This window comes from Orcinus orca, chromosome X, assembly GCF_937001465.1.
Source record: "Orcinus orca chromosome X, mOrcOrc1.1, whole genome shotgun sequence".
NCBI lineage: Eukaryota > Metazoa > Chordata > Mammalia > Artiodactyla > Delphinidae > Orcinus > Orcinus orca.
In genome coordinates, this window is record NC_064580.1 from 16405048 (window position 1) to 16427913 (window position 22866).

General features: G+C 44.2%; 1 protein-coding gene across 23 annotated transcripts in view; it reads right to left on the minus strand.

The window, feature by feature from the left end:
* The window catches only part of ADGRG2 (adhesion G protein-coupled receptor G2), a 185430-nt gene that overhangs the window by 108080 nt on the left and 54484 nt on the right, over positions 1-22866 (minus strand). The window contains exon 1 of one of the 23 annotated variants that reach the window (XM_033417360.2): positions 5130-5335. The exons of 21 other annotated variants lie outside the window; for them this stretch is intronic. In XM_033417360.2, the coding sequence (XP_033273251.1) occupies positions 5130-5290 (161 nt within the window). In that variant the 5' untranslated portion in view covers positions 5291-5335. Of the gene's footprint in view, positions 1-4546; positions 5020-5129; positions 5336-22866 lie in introns of those variants that run through there. One more of the 23 variants, XM_033417368.2, reaches the window with a different exon arrangement.

The window sequence follows — 22866 nt, forward strand, 5'->3', positions numbered from 1 at the left end:
ACTCAGTAAATTCATTTTTGACAAAGGGGCCAAGGGGATGCAATGAGGGAAAAGTATAGTCTTTTCAACAAATAGTGTTGCAACAACTGGCAACTATCTATATGGAAAAGAGTGAACCTTGACGCATACAAAAATTAACTCAAAATGAAGTCGTGGGACTTCCCTGGTGGCGCAGTGGTTAAGAATCCACCTGCCAATGCAGGGGACAAAGGTTCGAACCCTGGTCCGGGAAGATCCCACATGCCACAGAGCCACTCAGCCCGTGCACCGCAACTACTGAGCCTGCGCTGTAGAGCCCACGAGACCCAACTACTGAGCCCACATGCCACAACTACTGAAGCCTGTGCACCTGGAGCCTGTGCTCCACAAGAGAGGCCACCGCAATGAAGAGTAGCCCCCGCTCACCACAACTAGAGAAAGCCCGCGTGCAGCAATGAAGACCCAATGCAGCCAAAAATAAATAAATTAATTAATTTTAGAAAATGAAGTCATAAACCTACATACAAAAGATAAAACTATAAAATGTCTAGATGGTGGCACAAGAGAAAATCTTGGTAAATGTGAGGTAGACACAGATTTATCAGACAGGTTACCAAAAGTGCTATTCATAGAAGAAAAAAAACCTGGTAAATTAGACCTTCTCAAAATTTAAAACTTGTGCTCTTCAAAAAAAAAATCATTAATTCCACTTATATGAGGTATGAGTCAACTAAAAGAGTCAAACTCACAGAAACAGAGAGTAGAATGGTGGTTGCCAGGGGCTGGAGGGAGGGGGAAATGGGGAATTGCTGTTCAAAGGGTACAAAGTTTCAGTCATGCAAGATGAAAAAGTTCTAGCTATCTGCTATACTACACCATGCCTATAGTTCACAATACTGTATTGGACACTTCAAAATTCGTTAAGAGGGTAAACCTCATGTTAGGTATTCCTACCACAATTTTTTTTAAAAATAAAGAAAATGAAAAGGCAAGCCACAGACTAAAAGCAAATGTTTGCAATACATATATCTGACAGAGGACTTGTGTGCAGATGTACGCAGAATTTTTACGATTCAATAATGACACACAATACAATAAAAAAAAAAAAACAGACATTTCATAGAAGATATACAAATGACCAAAAAGCATACAAAAAGATGCTCAACATCATTAGTTATCAGGGAAGCACAAACTAAAACGACAGAGATGCCACCACAAATCTACTGGAATGGCTGGAATAAAATAAGCTGACAATACCAAGGGCTGGCAAGGATGCCAAGCAACAGGACCTCTCATACATCACTGGTGGGAGTGCACGCTGGTGTAGCCACTTCGGAAAAGTTCAGCAGTTTCTTATCGAGTTAAATTTACCACACAATACAGCAATCCTCCTTCTAGGTATTTACTGGAGTGAAATGAAAACTTATGTTCACACAGAAAGCTGTTTGTGAACGTTTACACTGGCCCTATTCATAATCACCAAAAGTTGGTAAACGGACAAACTGTGGAATATTACTCAGCAATAAAAAGGAACAAATTACTGATTCACACAACACGGGTGAATCTCAAGTGCATTATGCCAGGTGAAAGAAGCCAGACTCAGAAGGCTACATCGTGTATGAATCCATTCACAGGACATTCTGGAAAAGCCAAATTTATAGGGACAGAAAACAAATCAGTGGTTGCCAGGGGCTGAGAGTGGTGGGAGGGGTTGACTACAAAGCGTCAACAAGGAACTTTTTGGAGTGATGGACTTCTTCTATATCTTGACCATGGGGGTGGTTACATGATTACATGTATTTGTCAAAGCTTACAGAACTGAACACTAAAAAAGGTGAATGTTATTGTAAATAAACTGTAGTTCATTTTTTTTAAACATCTTTAATGGAGTATAATTGCTTTACAATTGTACTTCAATTTTTAAAACATGGAATCGGCTCAAGAGTTAGGCAGATTTATAAAATTAAACACAGGGGCTTCCCTGGTGGCGCAGTGGTTGAGAGTCCGCCTGCCGATGCAGGGGACACGGGTTCGTGCCCCGATCCGGGAGGATCCCACAGGCCGTGGAGTGGCTGGGCCCGTGAGCCATGGCCACTGAGCCTGCGCGGCTGGACCCTGTGCTCCGCAACGGGAGAGGCCACAACAGTGAGAGGCCCGCGTACCGCAAAAGAAAAAAATAAATAAAATAAATAAATAAATAAATAAAATGGAACACAGTGTTCACAGACTTTGATTGAGGGGATTTATTTTATGACAATTTTTCCCAAATGTTTACCCCATTTCTTAACGTCCAACATCTCCCACCTCACACCACAACCCCCAGATAATTTCCATGTGGATTAAAGACCCATGTATTTTTAACACCATGAACATTTTAGCAGAAAAATTGTTCTCCTCTATCTTGAGGTAGCGAAGGCCTTTCTCAGTGAGGCATAAAAGGCAGCTCCCAGGTTTTTACTAAAGGCAGAATCTCTCCTTTCTATCTTCAGAATTATTACCACCACAGAAATGCATTCTTCCCCTCCCCCCGACCCCCAGCTCTTTCTTTTCAATGTAATGGTGCTCTTCCCAGTTTGTACTGTGTATTTGAACTATCTTGGCACTCTCAGGCAACAAAATGGAAAAATATGTTTGTCAGTTTCATGTACGCTGTGAAAGCACCAGGAACCTCACGGTGATGTCCCCCTCGCTGAGTCCCCAACCAGCCTCAGGCACACCACAGCCACACTGGAGCACCCAGAATGACCACATTAGCCGTGGAAGTGCAGCTTCCTTACTGGCTCTCCCTAACACCTGAGCAAACTCACTTTGCCATTTCTGGAAGGCTGTTCATGGTACCAGAAACACAGCAGCTCTCCTTTGCCTGCCAAACCCGCCAATGAAATGCCATTTCCCAGGCTTTTTCCTCCCTCTGCTGAACAAAATCATATCCATAATTAAAGTTCCATTTTTTTTCTTTTCTCTGTCTCCAACATTTTTTATTTTTTCTCTAGAAAAGTACACACACCTGCAGTCTGTGGGTTTGGGGCAAGAATTATTCACAGAAAACACTAATGCTGGCCCTGCATTTCTTCAGTGTTTTTCAATAGCAAAGTCTGCTCTATCCCCCTTTTAATGAAAGTCACCTTGCAGGGATGTGGGAATGATAAAAGCAGAGGGAATCCGATAGGGGCTGGCGTCGCACTGAGGCCCTGTAAAGCAATACCCCTGAACAGCTTCAAAATTTGGCCACTTTTTATTTTCCAGCTTTGCATTTGAGCTGAAAAAAGCAGCCAATTTAGCAATGTCCAGCTCATTTTAGATCTTAAGTAAGCAAAACTTTGGGACACTAAATAAAAACTCTCCAAATCCTTTGAAAATAGCACACGCCTTTGTCACTCAATTCACAAACTATTACAACATCGAACTTAATTGTATTAATAATTAAGCTCTTAATAGGTTATTAATATTATTTTTAAAATAAATATTGTCATACCATGTAGAACTGAAATTATACTCATAGGCTTATCTCTTAAAATAACTGAAAAGAAGTTGAGAAAGATGGAAGGAACTGTAACATCTAGCTTGTCTTTGCTTAATAAACCTTCACTCTCCATCACCCACCAGCTCTGAACACGGATCAAAGAAATGGGTCCTTGGGCTTCCCTGGTAGCGCAGTGGTTAAGAATCTGCCTACCAATGCAGGGGACACGGGTTTGAGCCCTGGTCCGGGAAGATCCCACATGCCGCGGGGCAACTGGGCCCGTGAGCCACAACTACTGAGCCTGTGCGTCTGGAGCCTGTGCTCCGCAACGAGAGGCTGCGACAATGAGAGGCCGGCGCACCGCGATGAAGAGTGGCCCCCGCTCTCCACAACTAGAGAAAGCCCTTGCACAGAAACGAAGACCCAACACAGCCAAAAAAAAAAAAAGAAAGAAAGAAATGGGTCCTTTTTCTGCCTACGGATCAGCTACATAATTTGTGGGGCTTAGTGCAAAATAAAAATGCGAAGTCCCTTGTTCAAAAATTATTCAGAATTTCTACAGCAACAGCAGAACATTAAACCAAATACAGGTTGCATGCCCATGAAGCCAGCTCTACTATCAGATAATGTAGTTGGCTGGTAACCCAGTAAGAAGAGTAAAGCATTTTGCTACTAAATGAGTAGCAATCGTTTAAATGTGTGTATTTGGGGTGGAGGTGGGATTGTAAAGTCTTAGGACCTCCTCTCCCAATGTCCCAGTTTTCCTAAGGTTTTCAGCCTGTTGGACAAAAAGTACTTCTGCAGGGCCTGCGGTGTAAAGTGTGATCCATGGAGCAGCAGCATCTGAGAGCCTGTCAGAAATGCAGACTGTCGGGCCCCACCCCAGCCGGACCTACTGAATCAGAATCTGTACTTTTACAAGATCCCCAGGGAATTCGTGTGGACGGTACATACAAATAAGTGTCACTGTCGAAGCAGCCACGGAAAACCTCTGCTGCCTGCCTCATCTGGCTCTCAGGAGACCGTCAGCGCTCCCTCTCCTCACCTGAAACGTATCTAGCTCCGGAGCCTCGAAATGGCAAGTCCCTGTCGAAAAGCGCTCACCCGAGACCTCCATTCTCCTGTCCCCAGCCTCAGGCTCCTGGCTGCCGCTCCATCCCGCCGCGCCCTTAGCCACCTGCTCTGCGTCCAGCCAGACGCTGCCGCGCCAAGTCGTCTGGGGCCCGGGTCGCGTCCGCGCTCCGCAGGCTCCGCCGCACCCACCGCGCGGCGCGGCAAACTCAGTCCCCACCAGTCGGGTCTCGAAGACCGCCCGCGCGAACAAAGCTCGTGGCTCTTTTTCGCGGAGGGTTGGGGAGAGCTGGAGCCCGTTTTAAGCTTTTGGATACACACGCCCCTCTCCCTCGGAGAACGCGTCGCCAGAGCCCCCTTTCCCACGGCGCGCCCTCTCCCACTGTCGGGGTGCCAGCTCCCGGAGCTCGGCCCTCAGCCTCCGCCTTTTAGGGCGGCCCAGGGCCCCGGCTCAGAGCCGCAGTCGGGCGGAGGGAGCGTTCGCCCCGCCGTCCCGTCGCACTCCAGGTCCAGGCGCTGCGCCCGAGCCGCCCACGCTGGTCGCCAGCTCCGCGGCTCCCCGGCCGGGTCTCAGGAACCCGAGAAAGACAGACCCATCCCGGCGCCGCGCGCTTACCTGCCGGTCCCCGCCGACGGGCTGGCTGTTGGCGCCCTCCAGCCCTCCTTTTTCCCTTTCGCTCGGGCCGCGGCCCTCCTCCTCCCGCCCGCGGGCTGGGCACCGCCCCCGCCGCTCCCGGACGGTTTGCCGGCCTGCTCTTCAGCGGCCCAGCGCGGCATGGCGCGTCCGGCGCGTCCGTCGCTCGGCAGCTGCGAGGCTGGACGCGGAGGTGGGGAGCTAGCGGGGAGCGGGCGGGGCGCGGAGGGGGGAGGGTGTGAGCGAGTAGCTCGGCCGCCCGAAGCCGGGGGGAGTTCCAGGCTGCGGGGCGGGGAGAGAAGTAGGGGCCGCGGGCCGAGCGGCCCACACCACCCTGCAGAGGCCCGCGTGGCGCTTCTGGACTCCCTGGACCGCGAGCACCTCCGCTGCCCCGCGTCCGGTTCGGCGTGCTCCTAGGGGCCTCCAGTCTCCAGACCCAGCCGCTCACCTTTAGGGGTCGCCCTGTTACCCAAATGCGTGTCCCACCACTTTCAGCACCGTGTACTGTGATGGGTGGGAACCCCGAGGTCGCCCCTCTGCCACAATATTCCTGATGCAGAGGTCAGACCGCTTGGAGGGGGATTTACAGAGGTCGGTAAAAGGAAAGGGTCCTGAGAACGAATTCGGTTCCATGGTTACCTGGCACACCGGATACCTAGAAACTGGGATCCCCAGCGCTCTGACTGCTGGGGGGTGGGGGGTAGTATATGAAGTGAGTTGTCCCTGGTCCCCTCTACCTTTTCTGTCAGCATCTCCTGCCTCTGCACATTCTAGAATAAAAACTAGATCCGGATAAGATTTACAGATCACCTAACCAGCTTGTCAAAGTACCCAATGTTACAGATGGGAAAACCGAGGCCCAGGGGAACTTAGCTCGGTTCTACAATAAGAATTGATTGTACAGGCCAGGGGGAAAAGGGCTCTGAATTCCCTCTCTGGTCCCTTTTACACCATCCCCACACTACCCTCTCCAGCCCTCCTCTTTGTAGTCAACTAACTCCAATATTTGCAAGATGCTTTATCACTTTCAAAGCACCATTCTCTTTCTTTCGTTAAAATCTACAGGAGAATATTCCATTTTTCTTTACCAGTAAAACAAAATTCTAGATTCTGAATTGCATTCAGAGCTTTGGAGAGGATGTTTATAAAGTGCAGATCTACAGAGCACACCCCTGTCTGGCTCTGCCATATTAAACACAACACCCGTGAGATGTATACTCCGCTTTGCAGGAGGGGGTTGATTTTGTTTTGCAAACACCAGTTTATTAACACTCACAACATTCTAGCTAGATAAATGAATGGAAAGGGTTGGATTAAGGGGGAGTGGACGGCAGGAAGCTCACCCAGGTTACATAACAAGTTGGAGGCAGAATTGTGATGAAGAGTAAAATAGTATATTTTAATAAATAGATTGAATGCTATTCCAAAGGGTTAAATTGTTTCCATTGGCATTAACTTAACACTTGCATATGTTAGAAAAGACTTCATGTTGTGTAGAGCCACCAGAAATCTCATACACTGCCATTCGGCAGAATCGATTAAAACTGAGCACACAACTACCTGATGTCCCAATTCCCCTCCTAGGTATATACTCAACAGAAATGAGTGCCTATGTCTACCAGAGGAAAGGAACGAGAATGTTCATAGCCATATATTTGTAATAGCCCCAGATTGGAAGCTCCCCAAATGTGCATCAGCAGTAGAATGGATTGAAAACATTGCAGTGGTATAGTCTCAAAATGGAATACCAGACAGTGAATGCACAAGCCACTGCCATGCTGAGTGTAGATGGACCTCATAAGCAACATTGAGCGAAGGAAGTCGGGCACAAAAGCATACATACTATGTGGTTCCATTTATACAGAGTATAAAACAGGCACAACCAATCTGTGAAGTTAGAAGTCAGAATGGCGGTCATTGGGGAGTTGATGACTGGAAGCAGTTATAAGGATGATAAGGATTTATGGGGTACAGGTAATGTTTCTTGATCTGGGTGCTACTTCCATGGATCTGTTAAGTTTGTGAAAATTCATTGAGCTGCTCACCTATGATATGTGTACTTTTCTCTATGTATGTTCTACTTCAATAAAAAGTTAATATATGTAGAGCTCATATTAAAAGTTGCTTGACCTAGAGGGGTGGGATAGGGAGGGTGGGAGGGAGACGCAAGAGGGAGGAGATATGGGGATATATGTATATGTATAGCTGACTCACTTTGTTATACAGCAGAAACTAACACACCATTGTAAAGCAATTATACTCCAATAAAGATGTTAAAAAAAAAAAAGTTGCTTGAAATTCTAAAGAGCAATACCAGAATAAGTATGTTTTCCTTTAAACAACCTGGCCGTTAAAAAAAGCAAAAAAAAAGGCACTTTGGGGAACTATATCTAAAATACACAAATGAGATACTGCCTAAAACTTAAAATTCCTATTTTGATGGACTTCCAGGCAAACTTTCATTCTCCTTGACAAACGCTCAGATCAACAAAACTCTGCCATCAGGATCAACAGAAGAGGCAAGAGGCTGGGGCTGAAGAGGGGCCCCTCCAGCCATGGGGCTCTCTGCCTTTTCCGAGAGAGGGGGCCCTGGTCACACGCTTCCTACACAGGCACTGTCTGGTGACATGAAGGAAGGCCGTGGGTGCTTAGGATTTGCGGTTAAATCATCCACAGCCCGTGGGCTGACGTCCCAGCAATTGGAGAGCGGGCAATTTTGGCTCTTGCCCCACAGGGTCTTTGAACCAGTGATAGAGTTTGATCCCCAGACATCGGTTGGTCAGGAAACATGGCAGAGACTGAGTGGGGAGGGCATAAGTCCTTGTCTCATTGCCCTCTTCCACTGGTTGGACTCCTTCATGTGGGCAGCAAAGGGAGGTGGCAGAGGAGGACAGCTCGCCAGTGCTCAGGGCCCAGCTCTCTCCTTAGAACTGGAAATGCAACTTTACCTATGGCTAGTCTAAAAATATACTACACAATGGCCTCAAACAGATTCATTATTTCCCAAGGGAAATGAGCACAAAGAGAACATGGGACTTGGGTGCAAGGCAAAAGAGTGGGATGAGGAACTAGAATGATGATGATGGTGATGAACATACTCGGTTTTTACATCTTTTTTTTTTTTTTTTTTTTTTGCAGTACGCGGGCCTCTCACTGTCGTGGCCTCTCCCATTGTGGAGCACAGGCTCCGGATGCTCAGGCTCAGCGGCCATGGCTCATGGGCCCAGCCGCTCCGCGGCATGTGGGATCCTCCCAGCAGCCATGGCCGCTGAGCCTGCACGTCCGGAGCCTGTGCTCTGCAACAGGAGAGGCCACAACAGTGAGAGGCCCACGTACCGCCAGAAAAAAAAAAAAAAAAAAAACATAGCTGGTAACAATGTCAATCTAAACTCCAGTGGTGGTGCCAAGAGTTGGCATGGGGTCTTTTAGGCCCCCATAATCTCCATCAACACTCCAACAGCCCAAATAAAAGGCATCTAACAAAAACAGTGTACTACATACACAAAACAAGAAAACTCCCCTAAGCAACATGGCCCCCACTTCCCACAAAACTGTAATCAGCTTACCAAGTTTGAATTTCCCTTTTATAGAAACTCTGGAGCTACCACTGCTCAGAAATCCTTTCTGGTTTAAGTCATTCATTCATTCAACAAACATTTGTTTTTAATGCCTACAGTATCAGTGAGGATATCCTAGGTTATGCTGCAGTAACAAACAACTCTCAAAATCTCTATGGCTAATGCAACAAAGGTTTATGTCTTACATTGTGTTGTCATTATAGGTTGGAACAGGGAGCTCTACTTCCTCCAGTCACTCAGGGACCCAGGCTGACTGAGGAGCCACCTTCTCAAACACGGCTGGTTGCTTAGCTAGAAGGAAAAGAGAGTTCTGGACCACAAGCATTTCAGTGCTGCAGCCCAGAAGTGATGTGCAACACTTCTGCTCCCAACTCATCAGCTGGAACTGGCCACATAGTTGCACCCAGGCACAGAGGGCCGAGAAATGCAGCCCTACAAGGACCTAGGAAGTGGAGAGGTAGTTCATCATACTTGATGAACTGCACTGATGACTATCCCATCTACTATGTGCCAGACTCTGGGCAGGATGAAGATGGGCAAGAGGTGATCCCAGCCCTCCAAGGCACTCACACTCAGACCAGAGAAGTGTCTGCTGATGTGATCTTATCCTCTGTGGTGAAGGCTCTGGTGGATTTAGGTGAGAAACCAGTCACTGCCGATGTGAGTGAAGTCACCGTGTGATACAACAAAATTTTGCTCCAGAACATTGCGCTAGTTGTGATGGTGGTGAACCTACTGCACAATGGAAGAGATAAGTAAATCACACACTCTCGTGGGAGGCAAAAAGACTCTCTCTCGTTGAAATACTGAATGAAGACGGTTGGACAGATTGTCATTCTGTTCGATGAAAATTACAAATGGTAGTTTAATGAACAATGAAACTTTGGCCTCGACCAAGATGAGAATGGTGGGACCAGCCCTTCCAGAGAATGTGTTCCAGTTTGGGAGGAACTGAGCATGGCCCCCTGCCAACACAAATAACCAACCAGAAAATCCAGAGGAAACTAGATGCATTCCAGTAGATCTGCACACTGGCATTGGCTTGTGCAACTGACCACCACCCTGCCTCCAGAGAGCAGCCTTGGCATTGGGGTAGAGATGGGGGGGGGGCGGTGAGGAAGATGAACCCATTGGGTTCTTCAGTAGAACACAGGGGACAACACTTTGGGCCAGGCCTCATCCAGCTCAGTCCTAACTGAAGGTCTCTGATCCCCTTCTTGTTTCTTGGAGGAACCCATGAAGTCCTGGCCATGCAATTTTAAACCAAATCTCTGTTTACCTGTGTCTGAAACCACAGGGCGTATTTCAGGGGAAAACCCTGGACATACACAGCCCTGTGACACCCTAGTTTGTCTTCTATGTTCATTTTCTCCCTTGAGGAAGATACTTTGAGACTATACAAATATCCTGTTTCTCTTCAAACCTTCTTCCATTAATTTTAGCATCCATCAGTGGATCGCACTTGCAACAATGATTACTGTGGTGTTCTAACTGCTTTTCCATTTCTTTCATTCATTCCTTCTACATTAATTAATTGGAACTCTTCTATAAGGAAGAGCTATATCTTCTCTCCCATTTCTTTACTTATTCAATTATTTATTTATATCATTACGGACTCATGGGTAATTACTTTAGTCTGGTTTATTATCCAATGCTATCATTATTTATTTTGTTGTCAAATTGTCTTGGCTTCAGTCATTGGGAGTTCTTTCAGGCTGGTTCCTGCATTCCATTCTTTTTTGAGCACTTTCTTACTTTCTGGAACTACAATATATTCTGGGCTCATCTTGTGTATTACTCCATTTTTTTCATTTCACTTAAGAAGATTACTTAAGTCCCCCTCTTTTTAAAAAAATATTAGTTGTGTATTTTTAGTCAGTTCACCACCTGGGGACCCAGTGCATGAAGTAATGCTCCATTTTATTTGTCCTAAATTGCTTTTCCCAAGTTATAACAGTTGTAACAGTCATTCTAGCTGGGTCTAGTGTTTGAGAACTTGGTGAAAAAAAAAAAAATCCCTGTTAACTAAATACGTCCTTCATCATCCTAGAATATTTTTGGTATGCCCATTGGCCCCATACTTCCTTGGTCTCATAACTTCTTTGTAGTTATGACATTTTTGGCTATAAGTACAAGAAACCACAAGTCCAACTGGCTTAAATCATAAGGAAATGTGTTATTTCAGGGAACAGGCACAGTGCAAGCATTCTGGCTCCTTTTCACTGTGATCCTTTCAGCTCTGCCCTCAGCCTAGTTTCCCTCATGGTCGGCAAAGAAGGCAACCTCACTCGTGTCCATCAAAAGGGGTAAGGGAAGAAGGGTAAGGGTCCTGGAAAGCTTAGGAAGGGAAAAAAACCCTCCTTCAACTGTGGCTTCAATAGCCTTCTCTTCAGTCTGACTTGGGCCAACTTAAGTCACTTGACTCCCTTTGGACCAGTTCAGCTGCCAGGGGAATGCCAGACACTGACTGGCTTAAACCTGGATTCAGGAACCAATCACTATCAAGGGGAATGTGATTAACATGACTGGTGAGGACAAGTGGTTCTCAAATATAAGCCTGCATCAGAATCAGCAGGAGGGCTTATTAAAATACAAATTGCAGGGCCCCAGCCCCCGAGTTTCTGATTCAGTAGTCTTGAGGGGTTGGGGGCTGAGAATTTACTTTTCTGATTGTACATTTCTAACAAGATCCCAAATAATGCTGATGTCGTTAGCCTAAGAACCACACTTAAAGAGAACCACTGGGTTAGACCCAGCAGACTGGCTTTGCAGCTAAGGATGGGCTCAGTGTACCTTGAGTCACATGGGCTGCATGAGGGAAAGATGAATGCCTGAAAAAAAATGAGGAGACGAGAGGAGCGGGTTGAGGGTAGACAATCAGCCAGGAGCATGTGCCTCCAAGATGGCCAAGGTAGGCAAGGGAAGGGGAAGGAAGCACTTGGGCTTTTAAATGCCTCAGCCCAGAAATGATACTTATCACTTCTTTTTTTTTTTAACAGGATTTTTTTTTTTTTAATTTTTATTTCTTTTTGGCTGCGTTGAGTCTTCGTTGCTGTGTGCAGGCTTTCTCTAGTTGTGGTGAGTGGGGGCTACTCTTCGTTGTGGTGTGCGGGCTTCTCATTGCGGTGCCTTCTCTTGTTGCCGAGCACGGGCTCCAGGCACATGGGCTTCAGTAGTTGTGGCTCGCGGGCTCTAGAGTGCAGGCTCACTAGTTGTGGCGCAAGGGCTTAGTTGCTCTGCGGCATGTGGGATCTTCTCGGGCCAGGGCTCAAACCCATGTCCCCTGCATTGGCGGGCAGATTCTTAACCACTGCACCACCAGCGAAGCCCCATATCACTTCTGCTCACAAACGATTGGCGACTACTAGTCCTATGGCTCCTACCTAATGCAGGGAAGGCTGGGAAATGTAGGAAAGTACATGGAATATTTGATGAGCACTCATCTATACCATAGTAGGTATCAGTAGTTACCTGATGAAATTATTTCTTGATCGATTGTTTGAGTCTCTTTCTCAGGGTCTTTTCCAGCTTCAAGAGATCTTTCTTGAGGGTTTATGACCAAGGCCACACTGAATTCCAGTGAGGCCTTCCCTGGTCGCCCTATTTATTTATTCTTTCAAACTCCCTTCTTCACCACCCCCAGCTCTGTCTCTACTCTTTCCCTGTTTTATTTTTCCTCCATAGCACTAACTGCCTATGTACTTGCTTGTTTTGTTTATTGTCTTTCTCCCCAAAAAGACAGAAAGTTCCATACGTTCCATAAGGGCAAGGTTGTTTTTGTTGTTGTAGTTTTTACTTTTTTTTTTTTTTTTTTTTTGCGGTACGCGGGCCTCTCACTGTTGCGGCCTCTCCCGTTGCGGAGCACAGGCTCTGGACGCGCAGGCCCAGCGGCCATGGTTCACGGGCCCAGCCGCTCCACGGCCTGTGGGATCTTCCCGGACCGGGGCACGAACCCGTGTCCCCTGCATCGGCAGGCAGACTCTCAACCACTGCGCCACCAGGGAAGCCCTAGTATTTACTATTTTTGTTGCTGCTGTTTCCCTAGTGCCTAGACCTGTGCCTGACACGTAGTTGATATTTAATAAGTAACTGATGAATGAATGAATGTGTGAATCATGGATTTTTATGAGAGGAGGTGATGCTTTCGTTTTCCTATCAGGTAACTTCCTGGAGGACATTGGCCTTGCCTGAGTAGATATACCAAAGCAAAAGTGTATATTGGCTATTAAAAGCTTGTACTCTCTGAAACCGGTAGTGCCAGAAACTTCCCTTGATTCTTTGCTCTGCTCCCTCCTATGCTTATCTGTATACTCAAGAGGAGGAGAAGGACAGAAGAAGAAGTCTTCATACATATGGTGCCAGGGCTTCTCTTTTCTTAGGCTTGCCTCTGGATACACCACGTCCCCAGGGCAGGGTGGGCAAATCTTCGGAAAGCAGGCTACTAAATAGAGTTTCCAGGGACACTCAGGAACACTGCTGCTCTCTTCCTCCACCTGAAAAAGAAAGTTCAAAAAAAGCAAGTTTTTCTCCAAGTCACCAGGTGAGGTGCCCAGTTTCCCTCCGGGGAACTTCTGCCCTGGCAAGAACAACAATAAAATCCCTTTCTCCCAGCTGCAGAGGTGGGACTCTTGGGAATAACTGAAGTTCCCTGCTTTTTGTTTCATCCTCTTTATTCTTTCACTCCACAAAGTGAAATGCGATAGTAGCGTAATTTCTGTAGCTTTTCTAAGAAATTCCTCTTTGCTGGCACACAGAAAGGACTCTCCTGGATTCCTGCCATTGGCCATGGAGCTTTAACACATTGTTGTTGGCTCAGCTGGGGAGCCAAGATGAGTAAGACATTCTCCAAACTCCTGTGGAAACACACAGCAAGTGTTTCCAACCGTACTGTATTATTTGACCCAAAATATTTTTCCCCCTTCTAGTTGCCTATCCATGTGTTTACTTCCCTCAAAACTCCAAGTGGCCCTCCTTTCTTAAACCCTACAGCCCTTGGATTACGAAGAGGGTCTAAAGCAACCTCTGACTAGTCTTGTGAACTTTAGCAAATTACCTCCCTTTTCTGGGCTTCTAGTTTCACATCTATGGAAAGGGCTGTATTAGAACAGTTTCTCAAACTTTAGTGTGGATTGAAATCATCTGGAGGGCTTGTTAAAAATGATGTCTGGGCCCTTCCTCCACACTTACTGATTCAGTAAGTTTGGGATACGATTCCAGGATTTGCATCTCCCAAGTTCCCAGGTGAGGCCGAGGTTCTGGTTCAGGGGCCACAGTCTGAGAGCCACTGTATTAGAAAAACTCAGAGGTTCATGTTGCTTGTTCATTCAGTGAGTCAGTAAGTCTGAGTCAGAGCTCTTTTGGGTGCAAATGACAGAAATTTGACTCAAACCAGCTTAAGTAAGAAAAGGAATTTATCAGCTCACATATCTGGGAAGGACAGAGGTGGAATAGATTCTGGATACAGGAATTCAAATTATGTCATCGGATTTCTGTCTCTCTCTCAGCAGCTGGTCCCTATCCCCCCCCCTTCTCACAGGGCTTCTTCCATGCTAAGTTGCATGAGACATGGCTGAAGACACCCTTAGCTTCTATTAGCCCAGATGGCAATCCCAGAGAAGAAACAGAACTCCTGCTTCAGGGTTCGGTGTATTGAATATAATAATCTCAGGGACACACTCTCACTGGCCCAGCTTTAACCATCACATGGTGAGGAGGATGAAGTATAATGATTGGCTAAGCCTAAGTCACATGCCTCCTCCCCTTTAAGTCAAGGGCAAGAGCATTAGGACGGGCAGCATCCTTCTCGAACTGTAACCTCTGTATCTGTCTTGTCTACTGCCATATTTTCAGGATCTAGTGTCTAGCATATAGCAGGTGCTTCACAAATATTTGTTGAATGAGTGGATGAATCATTTCATAAATAGTGTAAACTTTTCTTAGTGAATCTAGAAATCTTCAAAATTGGTGATCTTATGCACACTGGGGATAGGTGTGAAATTTCTTGAGATAGTCACACAATCTTACTGCGCCCAATCAAAGTACAGTTTGTTGTTCTTTTTTTTTTTTTTAATTTTCTCCCAGTATAGACTAGAAGAATTGTGGTGGGTTTCCCTGGTGGTGCAGTGGTTAAGAATCCACCTGCCAATGCAGGGGACATGGGTTTGAGCCCTGGTCCGGGAAGATCCCACATGCCGAGGAGCAACTAAGCCCGTGCGCCACAACTACTGAGCCCACGTGCCACAACTACTGAAGCCCGGGCGCCTAGAGCCTATGCTCCACAACAAGAGAAGCCACCGCAGTGAGAAGCCCACGCACTGCGACGAAGAGTAGCCCCTTCTCGCTGCTACTAGAGAAGGCCTGCATGCAGCAACAAAGACCCAACGCAGCCAAAAATAAAAAATTAAATAAATTAATTAATTTTAAAAAAAAGAATTGTTCTAAGACCCAGCATATCCACCACTCCTTACATTCTTTTGGGTTTCTGAGGCTCACTCTGATCCTGCTTTTTTAACAATCAAGTACACTTTTTCCTCAAAATAATGTAAATTACTTTAGATCCTCTTTAGTGTCTTTTATTAAAAAATATTTACTTATTTATTTGGCTGTGCCGGGTCTTTAGTTGCAGCATGTGGGATCTAGTTCCCTGAGCACGGATTGAACCTGTGTCCCCTGCAATGGGAGCACAGAGTCTTAACCACTGGACTGCCAGGGAAGTCCCTTTAGTGTCTTATGGTAAGTGCCCTGTAGGCTTTTCTTAGCTAATAGTTTAATAAGGTTTAAATTAAGGGTTTTTTTCAACAGAGATAAACATCTCCCCCTCTCCAACCCCAGCCTGTATTACAGTGGCTTCTTATTCAGATACTGACTAAATCAGGGGACCTGGGTTCCTGGTCACAAACACTGACTCTTTGTGGTGGGGGCCTCAATTGCCTTATTTGTAAAAGAATGGGGTTGACGCAGACCAGTGGTACTCAGACTTGACTGCCCATTACAATCACCAGGGGAGCTTGAAATAAATACTGATGCTTAGGCCCCATCCTTAGAGAAACTGATTTAAATGGTGGGGCCATCAGTATTTTTAAAAGCTCTTTAGGTGGGTCTAGTGTGCAGCCAGAATTGAGAACCACTGGCTAGATGATTCTAATTTTAAAATGTAGATTTAGAGTCAGAATGCCAGCCCCACTACTTGGGCAAATCACTTAATCTCCCTAGGACTCAGTTTCTCTATCTGCAAAATGGAGACATTAATAGTACATCGAGTTACTGTGAGAATTCAATGAGATGATCCAACTAAAACTTTGCTCTCCAAAGTTTGGTTCACAAACCCAGACAGTGGTATCTGCATCGCTTGGGTGCTTCTTAGAAATGCAAAATCTCAGGTTTCTCCCCAGACCTACTAAAACAGAATCTGCAAATCTGCATTTTAAAGATCCCCAAAGGACTGGGTTTTTTTGGCTGGGCCTCCAGCTTGTGGGATCTTAGTTCCCTGACCAAGGATTGAACCTGAGCCCCTGGCAGTGAAAGCACTGAGTCCTAATCATTGGACCACCAGGGAATTCCCCCAAATGATTCTTATACGTTACAATTTGAGAAGCACTGGTGTTGAGGATTTAGTAGACTATCCAGCACACAGTAAATGTTCAATCAATGTCAGTGGTTACTAATATTGGTACTGATAATTCTCAAGATAAATCATTCTATTTCCATCCCTACCTCTCAAATTTTTTCTAGACCCCCTCATTAATATTTTAGTCTTTGTACCGTTTTCAACTAAAATAAACATTTATTCCCAAAGTTACTCATTATTAAAGATGTAAAATACAAATATGTTTTAATTATAAGGGGAAAAAAAACCCATAACCAAGTTTGGGATTTTTTTTCTTTTTTTTTTGGTAAATTAAATCAAACCTGTTTCTCCATTGCCTATCTTCAGTGCACTTGACAGACATACAGTTCTTTTCCAGTTTAGAAAAATAAAAATGTATTTCACAAAATTAGGATTGGTCTTTAAAACTACCATGCTTGGTATATTCTATTTAAAAACAGAGTTTATTCAGAGACCAAGAACATCATTATCAATTTTTTTTTCATTTTGTTTCAAATGCTGTACCTACACTTTGAGGCAATTATATGCAAGTGAAATTTGACAACCAAAGAACCCAATGACATCGTGATTTTTAAAAAAAGGTTTAGTGTTTTCTGGACGTATGGTTCACCATATTACCAAACAAATTCAGAAATCAACACAACCCTAAACCCCAAGCTCATTGAATGTAGCATTTGCTACCTGAGACTTCACCAAATCAGTCTCATTTTATGATAAGATTATTTTCTGATTCTTCTGACACTTTATTTTTAACTCACTGGTTTTTGCCTAGAAGATTGACAGCTTATCCTCCCTAGCTGAGTGGCCACCCCTCCGAGCCTCAGTTTCTCCATCTGTCACTGGGGGTAAGACAGCAGCCAGCTCTGGGGGGACTCACTGATAATAAAGGCAAAGTGTTGAGTGTGCAGCCCAGCACCGGCGGCCCCTGGCGGGAGAGAGCTGCAACATGGCGGCATCCCCAGAGCCAGCAGAGCACCTGTGCCCCTGAGGCCCGCCTTCCAGCAGCTGGTTCCAGGACAGAGACTGGAGGCGAGAGCCACCAGCAGAGCATGTGCAGGGCCTAGTTTATTCAGACAGCTCTCAGCTCACGTGTCTGCCTGCTCTGTGTTTTCAGAGAGCTATCCCCAAACTGTCCTTGAGGCGTGTGCCAGGTGGAGCGTGTAGCTGACCAGGGCCACCTTCTACGCCCCTGTCCTTCCAACACCAGGCTCTTCCCGGGAGCTGGGCTGGGAAATCGGGGCCTGTAAGTTAGATGCGCTGGTTCTTACTCCACGTTTAAGAGAGTATTGACAACTTATCCTGAATATTTTCCCCCTCAAATTCAATTTAAAAAACCCCAAGGAGCTTGCCTGGTGGTGCAGTGGTTAAGAATCCACCTGCCAATGCAGGGGACACCGGTTCAATCCCTGGTCTGGGAAGATCCCACATGCTGCGGAGCAACTAGGCCCGTGCGTCACAACTACTGAGCCTGCGCTCTAGAGCCCGCTAGACACAACTACTGAGCCCGTGAGCCACAACTACTGAAGCCCACGTGCCTAGAGCCTGTGCTCCGCAACAAGAGAAGCCACCGCAGTGAGAAGCCCACACACCACAACAAAGAACAGCCCCCGTTCTCCACAACTAGAGAAAGTCCGCGTGTAGCAACGAAGACCCAACGCAGCCAAAAACTTTAAAATTAATTAATTAAAAAATAAAATAAAATAAAATGGTCGTTTAAATAAATAAATACCCCATAACATTTTCCCTCATTTTGAGGGAATACTTTTCCCCATATTATCCCCTCGATTTTCTCATTTTTACTCATACATTTTATTCATCATTCCAGAAAGTGATTCTGTGAAATAAGAGGATGAAAGACTGTTCCTCACAGCCCCCCAGGGACTATGTGTAAAACCATCAGTCACACCCCTTATGAGGCAACTAACTTCTTACTGTCAACGTGAAGTTCTTTTTTGTCCTCAGGGATGGCTTTCGCACACAGAAAATATTATTCAGAGGTTAATTTGGTTCTTGGAAATAATATTTGATTTAAATTAGCAAATTTTAAAACTTAAAAACCTAGATCTTTCTTAAGCTTTTAAGATCAACTTACAAATCTTGTTGTTTTCCTTATAAACATAATTGCATTTTATCAATAACTTTACAGGGACTTTGACAGTTAAGTTCTTTTAAATAATTTTAAGCCAAATTTTTTTTTAAATAAATTTATTTATTTTGGGCTGCGTTGGGTCTTCGTTGCTGCGCCCAGGCTTTCTCTAGCTGTGGCGAGAGGGGGCTACTCTTTGTTGCGGTGCACGGGCTTCTTACTGGGGTAGCTTGTCTTGCTGTGGAGCACGGGCTCTAGGCATGCAGGCTTCAGTAGTTGTGGCTCAAGGGCTCAGTAGTTGTGGCTCGCGGGCTCTAGAGCACAGGCTCAGTAGTTGTGGCACACCGGCTTAGTTGCTCTGCGGCACGTGGGATCTTCCCGGACCAGGGCTCGAACCTGTGTCCCCAGCGTTGGCAGGCAGGTTCTTAACCACCGCACCACCAGGGAAGTCCTTAAGCCAAATTTACACATTTAATATATTTTATTTTCTGTTTAAATATATCAGTTGTTTCCTAACAAAGAACTTCCTCAAGAATGTCACTGATTCTAATATATTTAATAAATTAAACTTCTAAATAAGTTCTCTCAAATGTTCTAATATTGTTTACAAACTTGGTGAACTAGTTGTCACAAGCCTAAATCAATTAGTCATGTACACATTTTAAATTAGAAACATAAGGCCAATTTGTTAGACAGTCAAATACTCAAAATTATGTTAAACATTGCAAATAGATATACACAGAGAATTTCCACATCTAAGACAAAAATATTGATACTGTGGGTTTGATTTATTTATCTAGCTCTACACTGAACTGTAAATCTTCATAGGGTTAAAGCAGTGGTTCTCAATAGAGGGTGATTTTGCCTCTCAGGGCATATTTGCCTATGTCCAGAGACGTTTTTGCCGTCACAATCTGAGTGGGGAAGAAATTCCGCTGGCATCTAGCGGGTAGAGATCAGGGACGCTGCTACATATGGTACAATGCAAAAGGACAGTCCCCTACAACAGAGTTATCCAGTGCAAAATAAGAATGGTGCCAAGGTGGAGAAACCTTGGGTTAAAGGTCCACTTAAGGAGACAATGATGTCATTGCAAGCAATTTGGGGTCACACCCCATGTGAATTTTGGGGTTATCTTCTCAGTTGGCTGAGATTTGGTCAGAATGTGCGATCTGGAACTACAGACATTCATAGTGATCTTTCTTACGACCAAACGGCCTTATGGTTCCACCCTCTGCCCCAACATTTTGTCATAGTGGCCATCCCAACAGAAAACTCCAAGTTCAGATCCCATAAATGAGGTTAGTTTTGCTCTCAGAATCCCCGGAGTAAGTTCAAGTCAAGGCTTATTTACTTTTGTAACTTCTTTCCCCTTTTTCATCTGATAAGAGTCAATAAAAAACTCTTCAATCCAGAGTGCTTCACTGTCTGATTGGATTTACCTAATCTATCTACAGCCTCACTCTATTGTGAAATTTTATCCTATCTCAGAGGGCTGAAATACTTGAATGCCTCTTATTGGATTCTGCCTATTCAAGTTTACTCTGGCTAGATGGTCAAGTTCTCAAGTCATTCTAATGCCAATTATATATATTTAAATAAATTAATTAGTAAAATTATGCTTTATTAAAGTATATAATAATAGTATATATGATATCTAATACATGATGTATATACTATATATACATTATAGGTATATAAATAATATATATTATTGCATGCCTACTATGTGTCAGGCACTGATACTGTACATTAATATTGCTCTAGACATAAGAACCACAGTTTAAACTGCTTCTAGGTTCTTGTAAGTCTCTCTCTCCATGCCCTCAAACTAATCAAGCTTTCCTATCCGTTCATTTAGCAAGTATTTATTGAGTACCTATTATGTGCCAGATACTTCGGGAGGTGCTGGGAATGAGGAAGGGGCCAAGATATGCATATTCTCCACTCTCATTGACATTACATTCATTTAGGATTAAATGAGATAATATATGACAGCCCTTTATACCTCCTAAATCACCATGCAAATTCTAAAGATTCAGGCACACAGAGGCTACAGCAGATTCAAGTGGGAAAACTTTGTATCTACAGGGTTTAGAGTCATCTCAGGGTTGAATTCTGGAAAGTCTCAATTCTTTCTTCTTTATAACAAAAATCACAATGGAACTTGGTTACACTACTCTTGAGTGTGGATGAACAGGGTAGACACAACCAGTAAGAGAGGCTCTACCATCTGCAGTCTATGGCTTTCAAGATTGCCCTGAGGGCCAACATCCAGCCAGCAGGTTGGGGGGAAGGGAGGGAGGACTATGAATGGGTAGTGTTATGAGCCAGGTCTGGATTGTGCACTTCACTTTTGCTTGCATTTTATTGGTCAGGCTAGAGCTCAGCCATATGGCTATACCTAACTGCAGGGAGGCTGGGAAATGCGGTTCACCTAGGTGCCCAGGAGGAAGAGGATCTAGTTTTAGTGATCAGCTAGCCACTCTCTAACACATTCATTCACGCAAGATTGATTAATTATGGTGGACAGGGTTATATGAAAACCCTGTACTGTGCATCTTGAATCTTGATACTTGATTCATCTTATAGTTCCAAAGCTTAAGACTTACATTTGAAAGAAAGGATAAAAGGTATGTGTGTTAATTTCTTAGGGCAACTCTCTCTGCCTCTTAAAGCCATAGTTCTTTTCATTTATAAAAGAAAACATTGGGACTTCCCTGGTGGTCCAGTGGTAAAGAAGCCGCCTTCCTATGCAGGGGACACAGGTTTGATCCCTGGTCGGGGAACTAAGATCCCACGTGCCGCGGGGAAACTAAGCCCATGCACCACAATTGCTGAGCTTGTGTGCCACAACTACTGAGCTTGCGCACCACAACTAGAGAGCTTGCGTGCTGCAACTACAGAGCCCATGCGCTCTGGAGCCCATGCGCCACAACTAGGGAAGAGAAAACCCGCAGGCCACAACAAAAGATCCCACATGCCGCAGCTAAGACCCAATGCAGCCATAAAGATAAATTAAATTAAATTAAATATTAAAAAAACATTGAAATAATAAAGATTAGAGCATAAATTAATAAGATAGAAGAACAATAGAATCAATGAAATAAAAGTTGGTTCTTTGATAAGATCAACAAAATTAACAAATCTTTAGCTACACTGACCAGGAAAAAAAGAGAGAAGACTCAAATTACTAAAATCAGAAATGAAAGAGGGGCCATTATTACCAACCTTACAGAAATAAAGAAGATTATAAGGAATACTATCAACAACTGTATGACAACAAATTAGATACCCTGGATGACAAACGTCTAGAAAGACACAAACTACTTAAACTGACTCAAGAAGAAACAGAAAAGGTGAGTAGACCTATAACAAGTAAAGAGACTGGATAAGTCACCATACAAACTCCCACAAAGAGAGGCCCTGGCCCAGATGGCTTCACAGGTGAATTCTACCAAATATTTATAGAACTAATACCGGGTTTCACAAACTGTTGCAAAAAATAAAAGAGGAAGATATGCTTCCCAACTCATTCTATGAGGCCAGTATTACCCTGATAACAAAACCAGACTATGACATCATAAGGAAAGAAAACTACAGACCAATATCTGTCATAAATACAGATGTAAAAATCCATAGCAAAGGATTATACACTGTGACCAAGTGTAATTTATCCCAGGAATGCAGGTTGGTTTAACATGCAAAACTCAATTATTGTTATATACTATATTAATAAAATAAAGGAAAAAAACCACATGATCCTCTCTATAGATGCAGAAAAAGCATTTGAAGATATTTAATACCTCTTCATGATAAAAACATTCAACAAACTAGGAATATTCTCAACCTGATAGAGCATCTGCCAAAAAACAAACAACAACAACAACAAAAACCACAGCTAGCATCACACTTAATGGCTTTCCCCAAAATCAGGAAGAAGAGAAGGATGTCTGCTCTCAATATTTCAACTTAACATTGTACTACAGGTTCTAGGCAGGGAAATTAAGCAAGAGAAAGAAATAAAAGGCAGCCACAGCAGGAAGGAAGAAGTAAAACTATCTTCTTCACAGATAACATGACCCAAATAATTAGTAGAAAATCCCAAATAATTCTCTAAAACCTACTAGAACTAATAAACAAGTTCAGAAAGGTTGCAGGATATAAAATCAATATACAAAAATCAATTGTATTTCTATATACTTACAATGAACAATCAGAAAATGAAATTTTAAAAAATTTCATTTACGGTAGCATCAAAAAGAATAAAACACTCAGGAATAAAATTAAAGAAAGAAATTCAAAACCTATATTCTGAAAACTATAAAACATTGTTAAAAGAAATTAAAGACCTAAGAAAATGGACAGATATCCATGTTCATGGATCAGGAGAATTAAATTGTTAAGATAGCAGTAGTCTTCAAGTTGACCTACAGATTAAATGCAAAA